Source organism: Danio rerio, chromosome 6, assembly GCF_049306965.1.
Source record: "Danio rerio strain Tuebingen ecotype United States chromosome 6, GRCz12tu, whole genome shotgun sequence".
NCBI lineage: Eukaryota > Metazoa > Chordata > Actinopteri > Cypriniformes > Danionidae > Danio > Danio rerio.
Window position 1 is genome coordinate 12,460,088 of NC_133181.1, and position 19,995 is coordinate 12,480,082.

Consider the following 19,995-nt stretch of genomic DNA (forward strand, 5'->3'; position numbering starts at 1 on the left):
ACAGAAAAATCACATTTTTAAAGCTCATAGGACAATCTTGATAAACACTGTAGCAAATTAGTGTTTGAGGTGACGGCTGCAGCACTCTCTCATCCAAAAACACAAGTTTTTAGTGTGTTTTCAGTTTTTCTGTATGCTACAATTTGCAAAAGAATTGACTTGGGGATGAAATGAAACTGTGCTTGCAGCTGCACGCTACTCTATTTCAGTGTGTAAACAACAGGACAACAAGCATGCAACAACCAGAACCACATGGAATCTGCAACTGCACAATTAAACGCCTGTCAGGGACAGAAATTCTTGGAGCTCATTTTAAGGCTCAGGTTTAATACGCACTCTTAAAATAATGGTTACAAACAGTACCAGATTAGAGTTCTTCAGCTTGTTATGACAGCAGAACTTTTCAGTACTGTGTTTTTAGACTTGTTTGCATATCATTTTTAAGATTCAAAACATTTTAAATAAAAGCTGTCATGGTTTGTTAACAATAGTTGTGTCCCAAAAGACACAATATGCACTTCCACACTCAATTGTTTGAAACACTAATGTTTTCTTTTTTTTTTACAAACCGAAAATTCAAGCGGTTTCCAAGACAATGTTTAACAGTTGCTAAATTAGTTCTAGATATCACCAAACTGCTTGTCTTGACAGCAAGCAGATTTCCAAACACAAAAACATAATCATCAGTTTCTGTTGGAGAATTTTAATATCCCAAAAAAGTAATCAAATATCAGCTCCAAGCTGTGACCGTTGAGTGTGTGGTGTCCCTTTTTTATTTCTTTTTATCAGCTTAATAAGAACATCATCTGAGTTTTGAAAGAGCACTTCAAGAAACAAAATGTGATTTGTGAAATGCTGAGTCCAGTCTACTTCAAAATGAGCTCTGGTGTGGTTTGAATGACACTGTATGAATGCAACTCTAAAAAAAAAAAAAAAAAAACGACATTTAATGTCACAAGATTGTGCATAAAACTGTTCCTTAGGGTGAAAAAATATATATTGCATACTTCCAAACAAACTCTGTGATTTGATTGATTAATGTTATCAAAATAATCTGAGTTCATAAGATAAGATGCTACAAATGATACAAATGATGATCTACGCTGCACATATAAGTATTACATCCTCCTAAGACCCCGCCCATTAGCTTGTGTCCTCTGTAGAGAACATTGCGTTTTCATGAATTTTCTTTGAATTCTTTGAGCTACTCTGTCAAATCCTGTTGTACTGTTCAAAGGACATCCTGGGCTTTCTAGTGATATGTCATTTGATTGGCTGGCATGCTAGGAACCACTTCTTACACTGCATCCAAAATGGCCGACATACAAAAAAGCACATTTTATTGGAAGGAGAGAGGTATGTAAAATTTAGCTTTTTAAATGGTTTTTTACTATTATTTTTTATTACATACAGTATATATTGGTTTATTAAAGTGTCAGGAACAATACATTTAGCTTTCAAAGCTGTTAACTTGTTTGTGTTTCAAAATATCATCCTTTTTTAAATGTCCACAATAGTGGACACCAGGACCATCTGAATGTAATTAATGACTGCATGCTGTAGGAGGCAGAACTGAAGCAGAGAGGATTCTATATCCTAGGGGTTCCCAAACTTTTCAGCCCGCGACCCCCAAAATAACAATGCCAGTGACTCGCGACCCCCAATATCCTCTGAGGTGGTTATAAATACAGAAACCTTGCATGCAATGACGCAGACACACCAATTAAATTTGTGTCAGTGCTTTAAATGTGCCAGAAAGTATAACCTGATGGTATAAAATCAAAATGCATCTGACGCTATTGCTGCCTTTAATATAATGTAATTACCCCAGGGGTCGCAATTCAATAGAACTAGTAACTATAAGCTACTATAGTAACTATATAGTATATAGTAACTATAAACGACTATTTTTATTTTCAGTATAGTTATGGATAAAATATGTTAATTTTTATGGTTTAATAAAAATAAATAGATTTTTGGAAATCACCAGGCGACCCCCCTTCATTGCCCCGCGACCCCTCGGGGGGTCCCGACCCCCACTTTGAGAACCACTGCTATATCCGATAGTTGAGGGAGCCTCTGATTTAGAGTCTGACAATCAGACAATTATAGACAATTAGAGAATGACAATCAGTTTTAAATCGCTTTTATGTTAAATTAGTTTTGGATTCACTTCTTTTTTTAATTTTATTTTATTTGAGTTCGGCTCTCTTTCAGGCTAAACTGTTCCAGGAATTTCAATACAAAAGAAAAAAATTGGCTTTTGTTTTGTTTTTGTTACATTAATATTGGATTAATATCTCTTTACAGCCATATCCTGTACAGTTTTGTTGTCTGAGTGGTGGTCGTTTTTAACTAAAATGGTCCTGTGGTCCACTACAGTGGACATGCTGTAAAATTAAAAATAAAAACAAAATGTAAAAACTCTAAATTGTACATTTTTTTTTATAACCCATACAATGTAGGCATTCACAGAAAAAACAAAAGAAAAAAAGCAACAATTTCTTTGGGTCTCAGGAGGATAAAAGCAAATGCATTTTCTTTTGGAGATCACCCTAACGTAAAATCAGGATGATCTTTTTTCTAAACAGAACAGCGATTTACACATTACTGTGTGTACATAACCAACATTTTTAGAGTGTGTTTTAACATCTAGAATCATTCAAATGAATTTATCACGATAATCTGCAGATTCCATGTTGGTCCAACACAGAGAGACAAAATACAACTGAATGCTTGTAAACCTAAACATCTTAAAACCAAATCTAAACCCTAGAGAACAGACTGTGATGTGAATCACAAATGAACATACAAACCATCTCTGCCGCTGAGAGGTTGTGGGTGGCATTTAGAGTGAAAAGAGAGATGAAGATAATTGAATTATACAGGATTGGAGGCTTTTACAGAAGTGCAAATGATACTTTCAGGGTCTAATAATCTCATAACAGGCAGGATGCTGTCAGAAAGGAAACTTCCATAATCCTCTGGATTATTGGAATCAGAATTAAAACCAGCCAATAATGCAGTGGGATGAAAGTTACCAACCACATACTGCTCATATGCCTTCTTTGATTCATTATTACTTCCTGCCAGTCGTATTGGCTGCATCTGCTTTGTATGTTTATTGAGGGCATCTCTTTTCCTGTGTTTTTTAGAATTCATTAATAATCTATTTTCAAGAACAACTTACAGAATAAATTAGTATTTACTTTTGTGTCAAAAACAATATATGTATCGGTTGAGTATGGAAGCCATGGAAATAAAATATTAAAAGAAAACTGAGACTTTCTGTCACATCATTTCCCTACAATTGCTTATTTATTTTCCACAATATTTTTGTTTCTAACAATTCTAAAAGAGAAAAAAGGAAAGTCTGAATTCTGTAAATTCACAATAATAATAAAAAATGGCAAGATGTAAACTTGTTTATAACATGTAAATGTGATATAAAGATAAAACTTGCAGCTGAGGAGAGACAATTGAGAATTGTGTAACAAAACTCGACTTTCTTTTTTGGAATTCTGCAGATAAAATAAGCTTCCATAATCAGCCATTAGCATATCTGCCATTACATCACTACATAATCATAATAATCTGATTTTTAACATTGTTGCTTATGTAATCACAAATCTGTTATAAAAATGTAATAAATAAATCTGAAAAAATGTAAATGTGCTCACCTGCATCTCGTCAAGTTTGGACTGCATGTCTGGAGTGAAGACAGTAGGTCCACAGATGAAAGGATCAAATGGTTCAGCTCCAAACAGGTCTATATCTGTATAGGTATATATACACAATTAATATTAAGTCAATATGAAGAAATTAAGCTAACTTAATAGTTTTTACAAATTTGAGTGGATTGAACATAAAACAATTAAGTTGTCCCCCCCAAAACGCAAGCAGTGTGTTGTTTCAGCTCATTTCAAATAAGTAGTCTAAACAAACAGTAATCAGATTTTTTTTTGAGTGCACCCGGCAAAGTTTAAACCAACAAAATGCAATTTACATAAACTAATAAAAACTTATATTACCAAATATACTATACAAAAACATGTGCAGTGGAACTATAATGCAAAGTTTACAAGTTTATTACCAAAGGTCTTACAACACCTATAGCTACCTTTGTTTTCCACTCAAATGGATCATTGTAGAGAAGCAGGGCACTGGCAATTACGGATTTTGCCTTCAGCTTGGTTGAAAATGTGACTAATTTATCTAAGTCAGACTGCAGAAATAAAGAGCCCCCACCTGTGTCTTTTGGAGTCAGGTACGGAGAAGAGAAGCCATTGAAATTCAGGCGTCTTGTTATTGGAGACTCCGGAGTGAACGGAACCATATCGAATATGTCAGTAGAGGGCGCTCTAGCTTGTATGCTTCCAGTCTATGACGGGGACAAACACAGGTATCAGAAACAGAAAATAGCACTCAGCTCGTTAAGCATTTAATGGTAAATTATATTAAACGTATTATTGTGTCACATTAATTAAATGCACACTTTGAAGACTTCTGTAAGAAATGTTTAAAGTAGTGGTCCTCAAAAAGTGGGGAGATTTCATATGCTCTCAAATGTTGTTGAGATAGACGTGAGAAATAATGTGTAAACAAATGACATTCTCCTTATTTAAAAACAAGACTTCAGTTCATTTTTGACTTGTCCATAAAATCAATAACGCTTACAAATCATATGAACTACTGTTAAGGACTTCAGTGTTCTTTGACAGTAGAGATAGACAGTTAATGTCAGACTATCTTGTGTTTAACAGATGAAAAGCAACAGCGATTTTCAGAAACATAAGGGTGTGTAAATGACAGATTAAAAAAAATTATATTGGGTTATAAGACAGCCAGTTCTACGACAATTAACCATGGCTTTAGTATAGTAATATGGCAGTACCCATGTTTCTAGCATACTGATTAATATTTGATTAACAGTTTTACTACAAATAGCTTTACTTAATTTGTGGTTACCAGTTTAGGCTAAGTTTAGCTAAGTTTTTTTTTTATTTGTCATAATAAAATAGGTTTTCATGGGTTATCATAATTCACATAAAAAGCAGTACTGTGTTTTATTCATTAAGCTGGTTTATTTAATTTGGGTTACTCTATGTATTACTGCAACATAACCAGTGTTATTCCCAACCAGAGTTGGGTAACAGAAAAAAATCCAATAAAAAAAAAAACATTTATTTTCATATTACTTTCCTTAAAAAGTAACTAAGTGACTTAGTTACTTTTTTAAAAGAGACTTAAGATTGTAATATGCCTATATTACTTTAAAAATTAACTTTACCCAACACAACTAACATTTTGTTCCATGTTTTTAGGAAAAACAAAACGTTGTCTGCATTTGTCCATGTTTGAATTTGAATTATTAGTTAATTAACATTATTATTATTTTAAACATTGAACATAAGATTAGTCTCCAAAAGTTTTAATTATATGTATTTATTTATTTATTTTACTTTGGAAAAAATGTCACCCAAAATTTGAGAACCACAAGGTTAAAGGAACAGTTCACCTATGGTTGTTCCACTCCGACATATATGTTTTCAGAAGACTCAGTTATATATGTTCCACTATATACAGTTAAAGTCAGAATTATTATCCCCCCCCCCCCCCCTCTTTAATTTTTTTTTCTTTTTAAAATATCTCTAAAATTATGTTTAACAAACTAATAATTCAGGGAGCTAATAATTCTGACGTCAACTGTATATATAAAGAGTTCAGATGCAAAACCCCCTAAATCCCTCAGATCTCTTTTTTGTAAATGAGCATTTTCTATCAGGCTCCTCTGATTACGCTCAGAAGTTTTATTTTATAGGTAATGATAGGGTTATTAGCTTGTGAATAAAATACCTTTTTTTCCTCAAAAATGCACTTTAAACAATTCTTTGTTTTTTTTAACAAGGTAGATTTTCTTTTGCGTCAAAACCAGCTAAATCCACTTGTGCTTTTTTTTTTTTTTGCAAAAACCTCTAAATCCACCTATTGAATATCACTAAAGATGCAATTAGAAATTATTTTACCAAACATAACATAAAATGCATTATTTTACCAAACATAAAACACTTAAAATTAAAAATATATAATTCTTTCAAGTAAGTGGTGGCTCATTCCGCTGCGGTAACCCCTGATAAACCAGGGACAAAGCAGAAGAAAAATAAATGAATGAAATCTGTCAAGTGCATTAATCAATAACATTAAAATAGACATTAATTAAATCTTAACAATCTGTTGTCATTTCTGATATTTGGGATTTAGATTCAATGTAAGTAGACCAATGTAAACATTGCAAAACATTGTAAGCTAAGCCTCTTAGATTCAAATAATGTAGTGAAAAACAATGTGAAACTTTAATATCTGTGTATTGTCCATTACTCTAAAAAGCTGATCAGGCGTATAGGTAATATGAAGTTTCATACATTATATTTATCTTTTTAAAAAAAGCTTAAATTAGCAAATAAAACACAAGGTCTACTGGTCTACTACTAAGCGTCTTACAGACACTTTTAGAAGTTGTCATTCATTCATTTTCACAGTCTTGGTCTCTTTTTTGTCTCTTGTTTATCCTCATAGCATCCATGTGGGATAAAAGAACAGCACCTTAACTTAGGCTTTCGTGAAATGGAGATGCCGTAGTAAATCAGACTCATTCAAATTAGTGCCGTTGCGGATGTGCAAAAAAAAAAAAACTTTACGAATGCAACTTAGACTTACGACTGTACACTGTGTTTCTTTTTCTTATAATTTTCTAATAATGAGTTTTGAGGTAAGGGACGTTTTCATTTGCGTTCACTAAAGCCTGCTTTATACTTCTGAGTCAGGTGACCGGCGTAACTCACGGCGCAGGCAACGCGCGTGGCTGTGCATTTATACTTCTGCGCGCTGTCTCTGTTGGTCTGCATTAACACTTCCGAAACGCTAGTTGGCAGTGAGGTGTAAATGTTCCTCTGTGTCGAGTTTCTTCGCTGCTTTTTAGCTTTTCCTGAACACTTCCGGGATGCACAATAGGCTCAAACTCGCTCATTTTGAGGCAGGAACATGTGCAACAACTTTAACTATGAGGTAAACACAGAACAAAACTTTCCATCCGGAGCTCCTTCACGGGACTCTACACTTGTAAACAATCGCTCCCGCAATTCGCGCGGCTCTCGGTCCCGCCCAGACTCGTCAGCGTTACCAAGCTGACCAATCACAGAGCTTACGCTACGCGTCGTTGCGACGTGTAATTACATTTTTTGAGAGGTGCACGTCAGTGACGGCCATGGCTACGGCGAAGGGCTATGCGTCAGCGCCGTAGCATACGCCAGCGTTTGACGCAGAAGTATAAATCAGCCTTAAAAGTCGGACAGTTGGACAGCCATTTCATCAAACTCTCTTTTAAAATCTAAATCTGAACACTTTTTCTATAGATAAGGCATTAGAGATATAGTTATTTACATATACAGATGAATTTTATATCTAAATTTAATAAATATTTTGTTAAATATGTGCATGCATGTGTGTATCTATCTATACATAAAGTATGTGTGTGTGTACTCTGTATTTTTATTAATTCAAAAGAAACTTTTATTTTGAATGAGATTAATTACTTTGTCAGCACTATTTTTTTTATAGATTGACCATTTGCAATAACTAATAGTCTGGAGCCTCAGCAAAATAACTCCCTGTATGTTTCATGTAAGAAAATAAGACATTTAGATTTGGACCAACATGATGGTATTTGGTTGAACTGTTCCTTTAAGGAAACCGAACGTGTTTAACATTGTACAGCAAGTGAATCACATGCACAGGTGCACCGTGTTATTATTTTTGAGTGCAAGACATTTACACGAGGCCGTGGCACGATGTAATCACTTTTGGGCTGTGAGTGGGTAGGCTTAGCAGGTGGCGGGGTGAGCAAGCTTGCTGATTGGCTGGAATCGGGCGAGCTGACAGGTGTTAAAGTGACAGAAGAGATCTCTAGGCTGGACAGGGAAGTGACATCTTCACCACACCAGGACAAGGTAGACGCTCTCTGCAAAACGCATGGCTCATTAGAGACATTAAAACATGCAGGAGCTGAAAAAAACAGCACTGAGGGTTGAGAAGAGAGAAAGATAGAAAACAAGTGGTGGTGTAGATGAAGAAGTAGAAAAAACAAACACATTTCAATGAAGAGAAAGAGAGCAGAATCACTCAGATTAGCAGGAAACAGCAGTATTCGACTGGAATGATAAGCAAGTTTCATTTTGTAATGAACGTACTGGTGAGCAGCGCGGATCCGTCAGCTGATCCTCCAGCTCTTTAAGCTTCTTCTTCAGTTTTGAGTTCTCCATCTCCAAATCCTGAATCTTCAATTGACATAAGCACATGGCACAAAAAGACTCTGATTTTCATTTGTCTTTCACATGAAAACATTTTTACATAAGTCTCTGGCATACATACGCCCCCACAGCCCGCTTATGGGATTATGAGCCAATGAAATTCTGCTAAGGTTTGCCTACAGTCAAATTTAGACTTCAAAGGGAGCTGCGTCTTGAGTGGCATTCAGTATATGTTATGAAAAGGAGCATTTATATTGTAATGCGGTACGCAGTAGAGGTATTTACACTGGAATCAGGAGTGAGGGAGTGCTAAATGTTGAGAAAAGACATCCGAAATACCGTACCACAGTGAAAACCAGAATGCAACCAAAAAAGTGTGTCAGAAGTTAAAGCAATTGTAAAAGATTAAATGAAAATGAACAGACCAGATCATGCTACCAACACTGCATTTAAATAGTTCTGAGGTTGGGGTTAGGCATTAGGTAGGTCATCTTCTCATTTAGTATTCACCTGCTTTCTTTGGCTTGCAACAACAAGTATCAACTGAGCTGCTTCTAAGATCACATTTGTGCGTCTATTGACAAACGGTCTTAAACTAACATTCTAATCTTCAGGGACGAGGCAGCTCTGGCAATTAAAACGTGGGTAGTGGGGGTGTCTGTCTATTCCACCACAGCTAAAATCGACCCGCATTTGGCGGGCTGGTAGGTGTTAATGTCAAGCCCAGGTTAGCGCGATATCACAGCTTCATATCACACTATTCCACATTATAAAAATTACACTGGTGGCAAAATCTGATGGGTAGCACATTGCGTCATGAAAGCAGCATAAGCTCATTCTGAAAACGTAGCCCTATATACATTTCTAGAGATCGCGAATTATGTAGCCAGAAGTATGTATGGCTGCATTTCACCTTTAAACGAATGCTACGCCATTCCTTTTCGCGCTTACCAGCTGCCTGTCTGCCTACCTCCAGATGGAGGACTTTCCCCGCTGTTACCAGTTTGTCCAGTACCTCGCCATGTAAGTCGGCAGACTTAAGATGCACAGAGGAGTTGACTACGACAATGGGGTTTGAGTCCGGCGAAGAATGGTTAGAAGCCGAAAAATAAAATAAGCAAGTAAATAACAGGGTGAGAATGTGGTAAAATCTGAAAACGTGGTAAAAATCAGGTGAGGGTTTTACTTTTTCTGGATTGCTTTTTAAACTGACAGTTTGGTTTAGGGAAGTGGGTGGCTGGGTGTGCTAATCTGTGCTTTTGAAAATACTATTGGTTGTGTTTAGAGAAGGAGGAGGGTGGGTCAGTCGATCGGTCAGTCAGTCATTCAGTCAATCGACAGCGGCCTCAAGTGGATTTACATGAGAACAGCAGAATGACAATCGTGGGAGAAATTTGAGATCTCAAAAAGCGTACACAGTGGCCTCTGGTGGATTTGCGAAAACAAAAACTACAAAATAAAAATGTACCTCCTGGGACATATTTGCCGCTCTCCAGAAATGTATACAGTATGTACACTTTCAGAATGAGCCTCATCAAAATGTGCTACCTACTTTTTAAATGGGAGGTAGGACACTCTGACAAGGTATGACAAATCGATAAAACACCAGTTGACCTGTTTACTTCCGGAGATATTCCTAAAGATACATGCTTCTATATCCCATAAGGATATAGAGGAGAGAGTTTGAGTATGGTAATGGTAACTAGGCAAATTCTGGGCTATTTTAACTTTGTGTTCACATCGAATGCAGCAAGAGCGTCAAAGTAGCGGAAAGTCATTCATTTTCAATCGGAGCCGGGGGCAATAAGCAACGAGGAGTGACACGGTGCATCTTTGACGGTGTGGGTGTCGAGAACAGTTGAAATCAAGTCAACTTTATGGTAAGGAGCTATGAAGCTGTTCTCTTTTCTGTTCTGTTTTCTTACAGGGACATACATTAAAAGGTTACTAGCGAGTTAATGTTATATATAAATGTTTTCTTTAAAAAGCGGAGTCTCATGGCAACTATAACGACAGTACACAACAGTATTGCTGCTTTAGAGTATTTCAGACATTTGGACACATTGGATAAGTGAAGCAAAGCCACGACACACGCAACAACTTGATCTTCCATTGTTAAATGAATTTGATAAAAAGTGTGCAGCATTTTCACAGTAGAAAGAAGGTTTTTTTGCAGGAATATAAGTGATTTGCTGATATGCTGCAACGGCCCCTTTAAATACAAGATCAATGCAGTGAATTTTGACGCTCACCCTGCCGGAGCTGTGAAGGCAGACAGTGTTGTCGCCAGGCCGGCCAGAGCAAACTTTGACACTCTCACTGCCTTCGATGCGAATGCACAGACACACTTGGTTAAATATGGACAAACTCAACCACTACACTATAAAAGCTGCTGGGTTTCACAAAATTCCTTCATGTTGTCCCAACACAAATCAATTAAGTTACTTAATCATTTTTACAAATTTAAGTGGATTGAAGATAAATAATTTGTCCCCTAAAAAATGTAAGGAGGGTGTTTTTAACTAATTTAAAATCAGTACTAAAGTTGTGTTTGAGTGTAGATATTGAATTTAAAATAATAAAAAAATAACCCAAATGTTGGGTTTGTCCACATTTAACACGTTTAGCTTAAACCAGCTCTGATAAGAAAAAAAAACATAGTACACAAACTGACTAAAACTTTTTCAAAATAAGTACCAATTTAAGAGAGTGACAATAAAAAGTTCTTCATCACACGTCTTTGATATCAATGCTGTAAAACAGTATTACAGTTGACATGGGCCTTTTACACACAAATATTATGCAGTATTCACAGCTATTTGAAAAGTTTTTCGGATGCCAGATCAAAACTTATTAAATCCCCCCTGCAAACCCGTCACCAGTCAACAAAAAGCACAGTCACATCCCTATTTTCCATACTTTCTTGCGCAAAACAACCGCAAGCCTTTCTCCATGTTGTTGTTTATTGACTTTCCCAAGATTCAGCTCTCAAAGTGATGGGCGTTTCTTTAACTTTGGGCACTGTTTTGTCTCAAGGGTTGATCTTTATTAAAACCTAAAGCTTTCAAGTTGAAGATAACATTAAAACCATTTTAGAAATTTTCTGTCAAGGTTTCATCATTTGTTATTTTCATTTTTCAAATGATTTTTATGTCTGCCATATATTTTATTGCTTGACACCCTTGTCCCATGGCCACACTTGGTGCTTCTAAAAAGACGTAATACAAATTATAATACTTACTCCCAGGGCCGTTTATGTGAAGTTTATGTATAAACTAATTTCGAGAGGATCACGTGCTTATGATTGCTAGCGGCCAGATCCGCATTATCCAATTCACAATGCTCCAATCAGACGATTCCTAAACTACTATAAATACCCTGGGTTTCATTCCACTGCTATATTTGTTTTGAAGAGTCCCCTCTTCCACCCCTACTCCTCCTACTTCCTAGATGGGTGACACGGTGGCCCAGTGCGTAGCACTGTTGCCTCACAGCAAGAATGTCTCTGGTTCCAGGCTTTACCAAACCAGCAGACATTTCTTTGTGGAGTTTGCACTTTCTCCCCGTGCTCACGTGGGATTCCCCCAGGTTCCCTGGTTTTCTCCCACTGTCCAAAAACATGCAAATTAAGTTAATTGACTAATCCAAATCGGCACCATAGACATGCTTCTAGTATGTAGTTATCTCCAAAGAGCAATCACTTACTGTTCATTGGTTACTACAACAGGGGAGTTCTCGAGATCTACCTGAGCTCAAACTCCCCTCCCGCCTTGCAACGGGAGGGAGCCCCGGGCTCGAGGATCTCATGAGCTCAGGGCTCTCTCCCAGGACAGCATGCCAAACAAGCTTTATAATCAATCTTCAGCTAAGTGTGAACTCTTGATATCAAAGTTAATATTTAGCTGCACCATATTGGTATTTTGTAACATCTAGTTTTTATGATGTGGGAATTCTCACCGCATTAGGAAAACTGAAGAAACTAAAATCTCTTCTAAATAACTAAAGACGTTAAAGACATTTTTGCTAAAATTCCACAGACATGGCATTGCCCACAATTGAAGAATCTCCCTTGAAATCAGTGTGTCCGTGTGCAAATGTATTCTGGCCGCATATCAATTTAATCTTGAACTTTGTGAGCAGCTTTCCGTGAATATAATCTTACTCGCTTCTGAAGGTTTCCAATCTGTTTTCTGGTCTCCACATCTTTCCCACCAGACTCCAGAAACTTTTTGTAGGCCAGATCAAAGGCTTGTCCAATAGCAAGAGTGATCTCCTCCGCCTGCGTGAGATGTGCAAACATTGCTGTCATTAAGCAAACAGGGTTTCTTCTGAACATAACATTTGTAAGAGATCACAGAATTGTTTAACTTACACATTTTTCACTGTCAAACACGTAGCAGAGGTGTTTCTTCGTCTCGGGTTCGGTACAGATAAAGGTGAAGATTCTTTTATCTGTTTTGTCGTCTGCACAGAAGGACATTCTGTGAAGCTGGCAGTTGTGCAGCATCTCCTGGAACAGGAAAGAGAGTTGAGGAGAAACTCGCTGATTAAAAGCTCACTGCTAAACACGGACCTATTTTAAACCGAAAAGAGCAACAAATCCAAAACAGCCCAGAGGAAACATTCTACTGCTGAGGGGTTTACATTTTTAAGGCTCTTTCATAGCGTGAGAGAATTAGTTGATTTAACTTTCAATTAAAAGCATTCAATTTTTTGATGCTTATTACAAAATTCACAAGTAAAAACTAAGTAAATAATAAAAGATTAACACTCACATACACACTGTAAAAATACTGGGCTCCACACAACTGTGTCATGTTGTCCCAACTCAAATTGAATAATTAACCTAATTGTTTTTACAAATTTAAGTGGATTGAACATTAAACAATTAAGTTGTCAACTCAAGAAGGGTGTTGACTGATTCATTGATTAATTCAATTTCTTTTCGGCTTTGTCCCTTTATTAATCTGGGGTTGCCTCAGCGGAATAACCACCAACTTATCCAGCATGTTTTTACTGAGTGGATGCTCTCAAGCAACCCATCCCTGGGAAACATCCACACACAATCATCCACACTTATACAATACGGACAATTTAGCCTACCCAATTCACCTGTACCGCATGTCTTTGGACCTGTGGGGGAAACCGGAGCACACGGAGGAAACCCACACGAACGCAGGGAGAACATGCAAACTCCACACAGAAACGCCAACTGCCCCAGCCGATGTTCGAACCAGCGAACTTCTTGCTGTGAGGCGACAGCACTACCTACTGCACCACTGAGTTGCCCAGTATTGATTCAGTTCATTTTAAATAACTAGTTTGAACAAGCAGCAAAAGTAATTTTTTGATTGCACACACACACACACACACACACACAAACACACACACACACACACACACACACACACACACTTGTATCCATGGTTTACAGGGACAATTCATAGGCGTAATGTATTTTACAATGAAAACCATATAACCAGCTTATTATATGACCCTACACCACCCTCGCATTCTGTAGCAAAATTGAATGTCAAAAGTGTTAAGTATGATTTTTATGCGACAAGTCAAGGTAAATACCTTCATAGAGTACAACTAAGTCATACCCAGGCTCATTCAATTGTACCGCTATGTACATTTCTGGAGAGTGCCAAATACATCCCAGGAGCTTCGTTTTTTTTTTGCAGTTTTTGTTTTCGCAAAATCCACCAGAGGCCGCCAATTTCTCTCGCACGTTCCATTCGCATCTGCTGTTCTTACCTATATCCACCAGAGGTTGCTGTTTATAGACTGACTGACTGACCGATCGACTTACCCACCCTGCTCCTTCCTTAAACCCAACCAATAGTGTTTTCTGAAGCACCGATTGACCCGCCCACCCACTTCCCTAAACCCAACCAATAGTTTTTTCTGAAGCACCGGTTGACCCCAACCGGTTTTAGGGAAATGGGTGTTTTAAAAAGCAATCCAGAAAAAGAAAAGATTGTTTTTTTACCATGATTTTTACCATGTTTTCAGATCTTACCACATTCTTACCCTGTTATTTACCTTGTTTATTTTATTTTTTTGCTTCTGTTTTTGTTTTGCCCGCTTTCTGGAACCATTCTTCACCAGACTCTAACCCTATCATCGTGGTCAACTCCACTCTGTGTCTCAAGTCTTAATTTAACTCTATTAAAGTTAAATTCAAATTAAAATTTTACTTTATTTGTTTGAATTTTGTTTGTTTAAACTAATTTAAGTGGATTGAACATAGAACAATTAAGTTATCTAAAAAAAACTCTGGAATTGGGTTGATTTACCTCATTTTAAATCAGTAGCTTAACAAGGAGCAAAACATTTTTTTTTTAGTTTTTTTTTTGGTGAGCGTTAACAGTGAACAACCTTCTTTAAACGATCATTAATGAGAGAGACACAAAAGAGAGACATCAATGAATGTTTTAGATAAAATAAAGGCAGGCTATGACTACAGAATAGTTGGGCGAATTATCTTGTATATAAAAAATGTTTTTGATTCGTCCAAAAAAAGAATAATTCAGATATTAGTCAAACAATAAATCTGCACAGTCCTGCTGTTTTCTTTGTGTAGGCCATATTTGTGTTGCCAAAATATGATAATATGATAAAAACAAATATTTAATATATTACACAATTAACATTACTTAACTCTATGTTAAAAAGTCCTAAGCACGATACCAGCTTTGTTGGCTTAAGACTTTTGCACAGTATATAATTATTTAGTCTCTTTAATAAAAACAAACAGAAAATGTAGGAAATATGTACAAAAAACAACAACAACAGCACACCTCTTCCTCCAAGCAAACGTCTGTTGAATGTGGCTTCCCTTGGCACAAGCACAGCTTGAACTGCTTTGTTCTAATTGTCCTGCCATTTTCTAAAATAATGTGCTTTGTAATATCAGGCTTCTTTTAGCACTTTCCCGAGCTCTTCTTTAGGTTTAGAGTGTCACCTTTCTTTTTCTGTCCAGGTGATCTCAAACAGCCTCTATAACATTCAGGCCTGGACTCTGTGGAGGCCATGTCCTGACTGCCAGTGTTTCATCAGCTGTTTTCTTTCTCCAAATAGGATTTCGCTGCTATTAGCTGATTATAATCATGCTGAAAATGAAAACTATGACCATTACCATTATTAGATTAAAACCTCTCTGTAGTTTTCAGCATTCACAAGTCCACCAGACAATATTGCTAACAACACCGGTAGAAAAGCAGCTCAAACCAGGACAAACAGCCTCTCTACAACACTGTCTTTCACATGTCTTTAACAATTAAAACCAAAAATCATTCAAACTAACCTACAGTAACACCTGTCCTAACAAACTATAACACAATAATTTATTCACCCTCTATAAATCTCAATTTTTACAAAATTTGACAAACAAATCTACATCTATTACTGGTTTTGTGGTAAAGGTTCACATATACAGTACCATCAGTAAAACAACAGATTGGCCTAAAACCTTTGCTCAATACGGTATTTACTGAACGTTTCTATAGAATTAGTATCACACTTCACCTCAGGCTATTTGAAAAACAAACAACAAAGAACAGCCCTTGTGTGAAACTGAACTCGTATTGAATATGTATGTATGTAAAGTAAATTGCAGTGTATGTATACCTACTGTATATAAAAAGCTGGAACACATCATTTTCTTCTGTGATTTGAATTGGAATGGAAAGCATCAGACTGTGTCTGGGTGTAATCTACAAGAACATTACTTTGTTGACTACGTATTTCGATAAGAACTTCAACAGCTCTCATCACAACATTCAAAATAACACATCTCAGCTCCTGATCGCCACTCATTTTACACCCAAGAACAAAATGAAAACTTAAAAGCTAGAGATACTTTCTGAATAGTGGATATATTCATGCTGAGAACTGTTTCAAAACCTAATGATGACCTATTCTTCTTATCTGTGATGTCTTTATTTATAGTTGTTCATATCAGCCATGCATGTGACTGTAAATTATGCTTGTGTGTAAATATGATCACCTTTTATATATTATATTTTACAGTGTTGAGGTTTGTTCCATATATATATAAATGTTCCAGTTTTAATTACCATTCAACTGCTTCATTTTCCAAGGTTAATAAAAAATCATTAACTATACAACAATAACATTAGTTTCAATATTTAACTCAAAAGTCAACATCCAATGAGGATCTTTGTGATGAACTGAATGTAACCTTTTAATGTTAGTGATGATTTCCACTGTGTCTTTGTAGAGTAAATCCTCTCCCTCATCCAAGTGTTACAGCATAACAAACTGATTGAAGTCTAAGAGGGGGATATTGTGATGAAATTCAAATGTAATTGCAAATTCGCTTAGTGTTTGTGTTTCCCCGTTGAGTATTAAAATGCCCAGAAGCAATCCTGATGCCCAGAAGCAATCGCCCTTGGTTATTGCTGCGTTTTCCCCTGCACAAACGCAGATACAGATGTACCGTGAGGCCATCCATCAGAATATCTTACATTAAACATGACAAAAGAGACTGTTTGAGATGATTTGGATACCAAACAACCTGCCATCTTTACTTTAAAAGTGGAAATGTATGACAATTGTTGAATGGCTGTTTCCCACAATATTTCAATCAATAAATTGTTTTGGTTATGTTATATTTATATATATATATATTTTTAATATAGGAAATATAGCAAAGGACCTCGAGCCGGGAATTAAACTCGGGTCACCGTTAACACGTTGGTGCTAAATGTCAGTGGGCAGTACCACTAGGCTACTGGCGTCGACAATATACTTTAATCTTGACATTTTCATACCAGATATAATATAATACTAGTTTTAATAAAACGTTTTTGTATGTAATGCTAAAACCTTAAGTTCACTTAAGTTCACTTAAGTGGGAAACCCACGCGAATGCAGGGAGTACATGCAAACTCCACACAGCAGCCTTCAGCAACCTTCTTGCTTTGAGGCGACAGCACCAACTACTGCACCACATTAACCAAAGTTACACAAGTGGCAATTTCATGTGTCACATGTGTCACATCCATAATGGAGAGGTGTCATATCCATAACAAAGCTTTTTCCTCATAAATGCAAAAATATCATATAAAATCAACCACATTTGTTCTATAGTGAGCCAACGATTATCCTTTTGATTAGCATTGCTTCTTTTGGATTGTGCAGTTTAATTCACAGAATGTTGTGTACTGTGCAAACGTTTTTGGTCACATCCATAAAGCATGTTTATCCGTAAAAAAATGTTTACAGATTGATATGTTTCTGATCCTGTAACTCTGTGCTTAGTTGTTTTAGAAAATATAAACAGATGTTTCAATATAATGTTGACATATACATTCTCTGTTCATTTATGTTTTGATATTTTGCTAAATATTTGAAAAATCCTACCTTAGTTTTAGGGTCCAGTATCTTGACACCATATATAGAGATCTGAAGCTCCACTTTGGGAGTCTTGTGCCCCTCTGACTTCTTGATGTGCCTTTGAAACTGAGGGAAACAAAAAGCGATTCAGCACATGCAGCGCAAGCACTTACTATCAAGGCAAAAGCAGACAGAGCCGGAGGTGTTCACCATTTTTTTAGTGTCAGGTAAAAATGAGGTGCTTCAACACATTTCTAGAACTCTGGACATAAAATGCGTGAAAATATCCAGGACATGATCACTGCAAAAATATGCTTTCTTGCTAATAGTTTCTAGTCCAAATAGCTACAAATCTACAAGTCAAGAAGCAATTTCTAGACAAGAAAAAAAATGTTTTCTTGTTTTCAGAAATATGCCAAAGTTAATTAAGTTTTTCCTTAAAATAAGCAAATTACTCTGCTGATGTAAGCAAACTATTTTTTCTTTTTCAAGGTGCAGTAGGTGATTGTCTTCATAAACATTTTTTTGTTGTGCTGGTTGAAAGTCTCTTCACAGTCCAACAGTAAAAGATCTCAATGTGTTTATATGTATTTTTATATTCTGGGTAAACCTAAAATTTTTTTTAGGTTTTTTTATTTTTAAAACTAACTAACTATTTTTAAAACTAAAAAATGTTCATCCAATTTAATAGAGTCGGACCGTCATCTCCCTTAATTCCGATAAGCTGATCAGACTGTCTGTCAACAAATGTAAATTCGGACTTCTGCGCATATGTTCACGCAGATCCGCCATTAGCACGTGCCCGTCTGCATCACAAACGCATGTGCGCGAGCGAGCTGCGGGCCACTGGCAGATGCCGAGTCGGAGCCAGAGGCGCCGAAGGACAGCCGAACTCGGGCCGATTACTGTAAAGCCAGGCGCGGGTATAATTTGCATTTAAAGCGGCCGCGCGGTCACGAGACGGACTGGGAGAAATCAAATGCTGAATTGAAACTTTTAAATACCTGAATCAATATTGGAATTACTTTAGCACGCTGGAGGAAGGACGACACCATGGCTGAAGTATTACTGTTAGACAGGTAATGTTCTGTTTTGAAACTATTTTATGTTAGATTGTGTTTTGTTATGAATGACATATGCACAGACGTGTTGTTCAGCCACTGAAATCTCCCGGTGAAAGATTGATGTGATTATTTTCAGTTTCATAAGGTTCTTTGACAGCATCTATAATGTAGATTTATATTTAGTTTAACAACAAAACATCAGTAAATAGCGATATTCCGCCTAGCCTGCTTTACTGAGCTGAAGTTGCTTTTATATTCACAATGGGTCATTTTTTTTAACAATGACAGCCTTCCTATACTGTTTATCATGCTACTCTGAATATTCGCTCTGAAATAGCATGTAAGAGTGGCTAAGTATAATAAATGTAATTCCTGTACGATGCTGGCACTAACTAACTGGTGAATGACCTGAACTAGTGGGTTGTCTGTCGGCTGTTGCGCGCGCTCGCGATTTCAGGGGGTGGGGCTTTGAATCACAGTCCCTCCCCGCCATCCAAAGATAATATGCTAAGCGGTTAGCTTTTTGGCAGATCACCTACTGCACCTTTAAATAAGATATTTTTTCTTACCCCATTGTCAGATTATTTAGCTTGTTTTAAGGAAAAACTCATATTAATTTTGAAAACAAGACAATATTGTGCACTGTTCAAATCACCCGCTTTGAATGTTATCACTCGATTGCTAACAGTCCATGTGGATGGATGATAACAGCCTTCTGAGTCTATTAGAAGGGCCTACTGGCCTATATCTATCAGCTGATAAACACTGATAATGCCCATTCAATCGAGTGATAACATTCAAAGTGGCTGGCTCAAATTGACTACTCTTTCGTTATGTTTGTGGCTCTTTTTGCACAATTGACTTCCATCATAATCACATTTTTTAAATGAAAAGCCATAACACCATACAATAATGCATTCTTGATAGTTTTCCTTGTCCTAAATCACACTTTTAGTTTAGTCCCAATGTACAAGTTAAGGATTTGTAACTGTAAAAGCTAGTATTATGTATTTACTCAAAACTCAAGTTAATACAAACAGATTTGTACAATACTTTCTAGTTTTGCTTCAGGGTCTTGGCTAAAAAGTTGAAATGAAGTGTTATTTCATGTGTGTTTGCACAGTATGTTGCAAGGGGGATCTGTTTTTGTTTAATGTTCTGTTATAATTACTTTTAAAAGGGTTTTTGTTATGTCTGTTTTGGGGGAGGATGCCATTGTGCAGTCGAGTAAAGCCTGTGGTTGGGTTGAGGGGGTAGGG

General features: G+C 36.6%; 1 protein-coding gene across 6 annotated transcripts in view; it reads right to left on the reverse strand.

Moving 5' to 3' along the window:
- gulp1b (GULP PTB domain containing engulfment adaptor 1b) overlaps positions 1-19,995 on the reverse strand; it is a 118,273-nt gene that overhangs the window by 4,027 nt on the left and 94,251 nt on the right. The window contains exons 5-12 of one of the 6 annotated variants that reach the window (XM_009302212.5): positions 17,700-17,798; positions 12,679-12,816; positions 12,469-12,585; positions 8,247-8,333; positions 7,832-8,017; positions 4,249-4,381; positions 3,681-3,775; positions 2,817-2,827 (exon numbers count right to left, since the gene is read on the reverse strand). In XM_009302212.5, coding sequence (XP_009300487.1) covers positions 2,817-2,827; positions 3,681-3,775; positions 4,249-4,381; positions 7,832-8,017; positions 8,247-8,333; positions 12,469-12,585; positions 12,679-12,816; positions 17,700-17,798 — 866 coding nt within the window. Of the gene's footprint in view, positions 1-2,812; positions 2,828-3,680; positions 3,776-4,248; positions 4,382-7,831; positions 8,018-8,246; positions 8,334-12,468; positions 12,586-12,678; positions 12,817-17,699; positions 17,799-19,995 lie in introns of all 6 variants that reach the window. The other 5 variants (XM_021477027.3, XM_005165809.6, XM_021477028.3 and 2 more) reach the window with 5 other exon arrangements.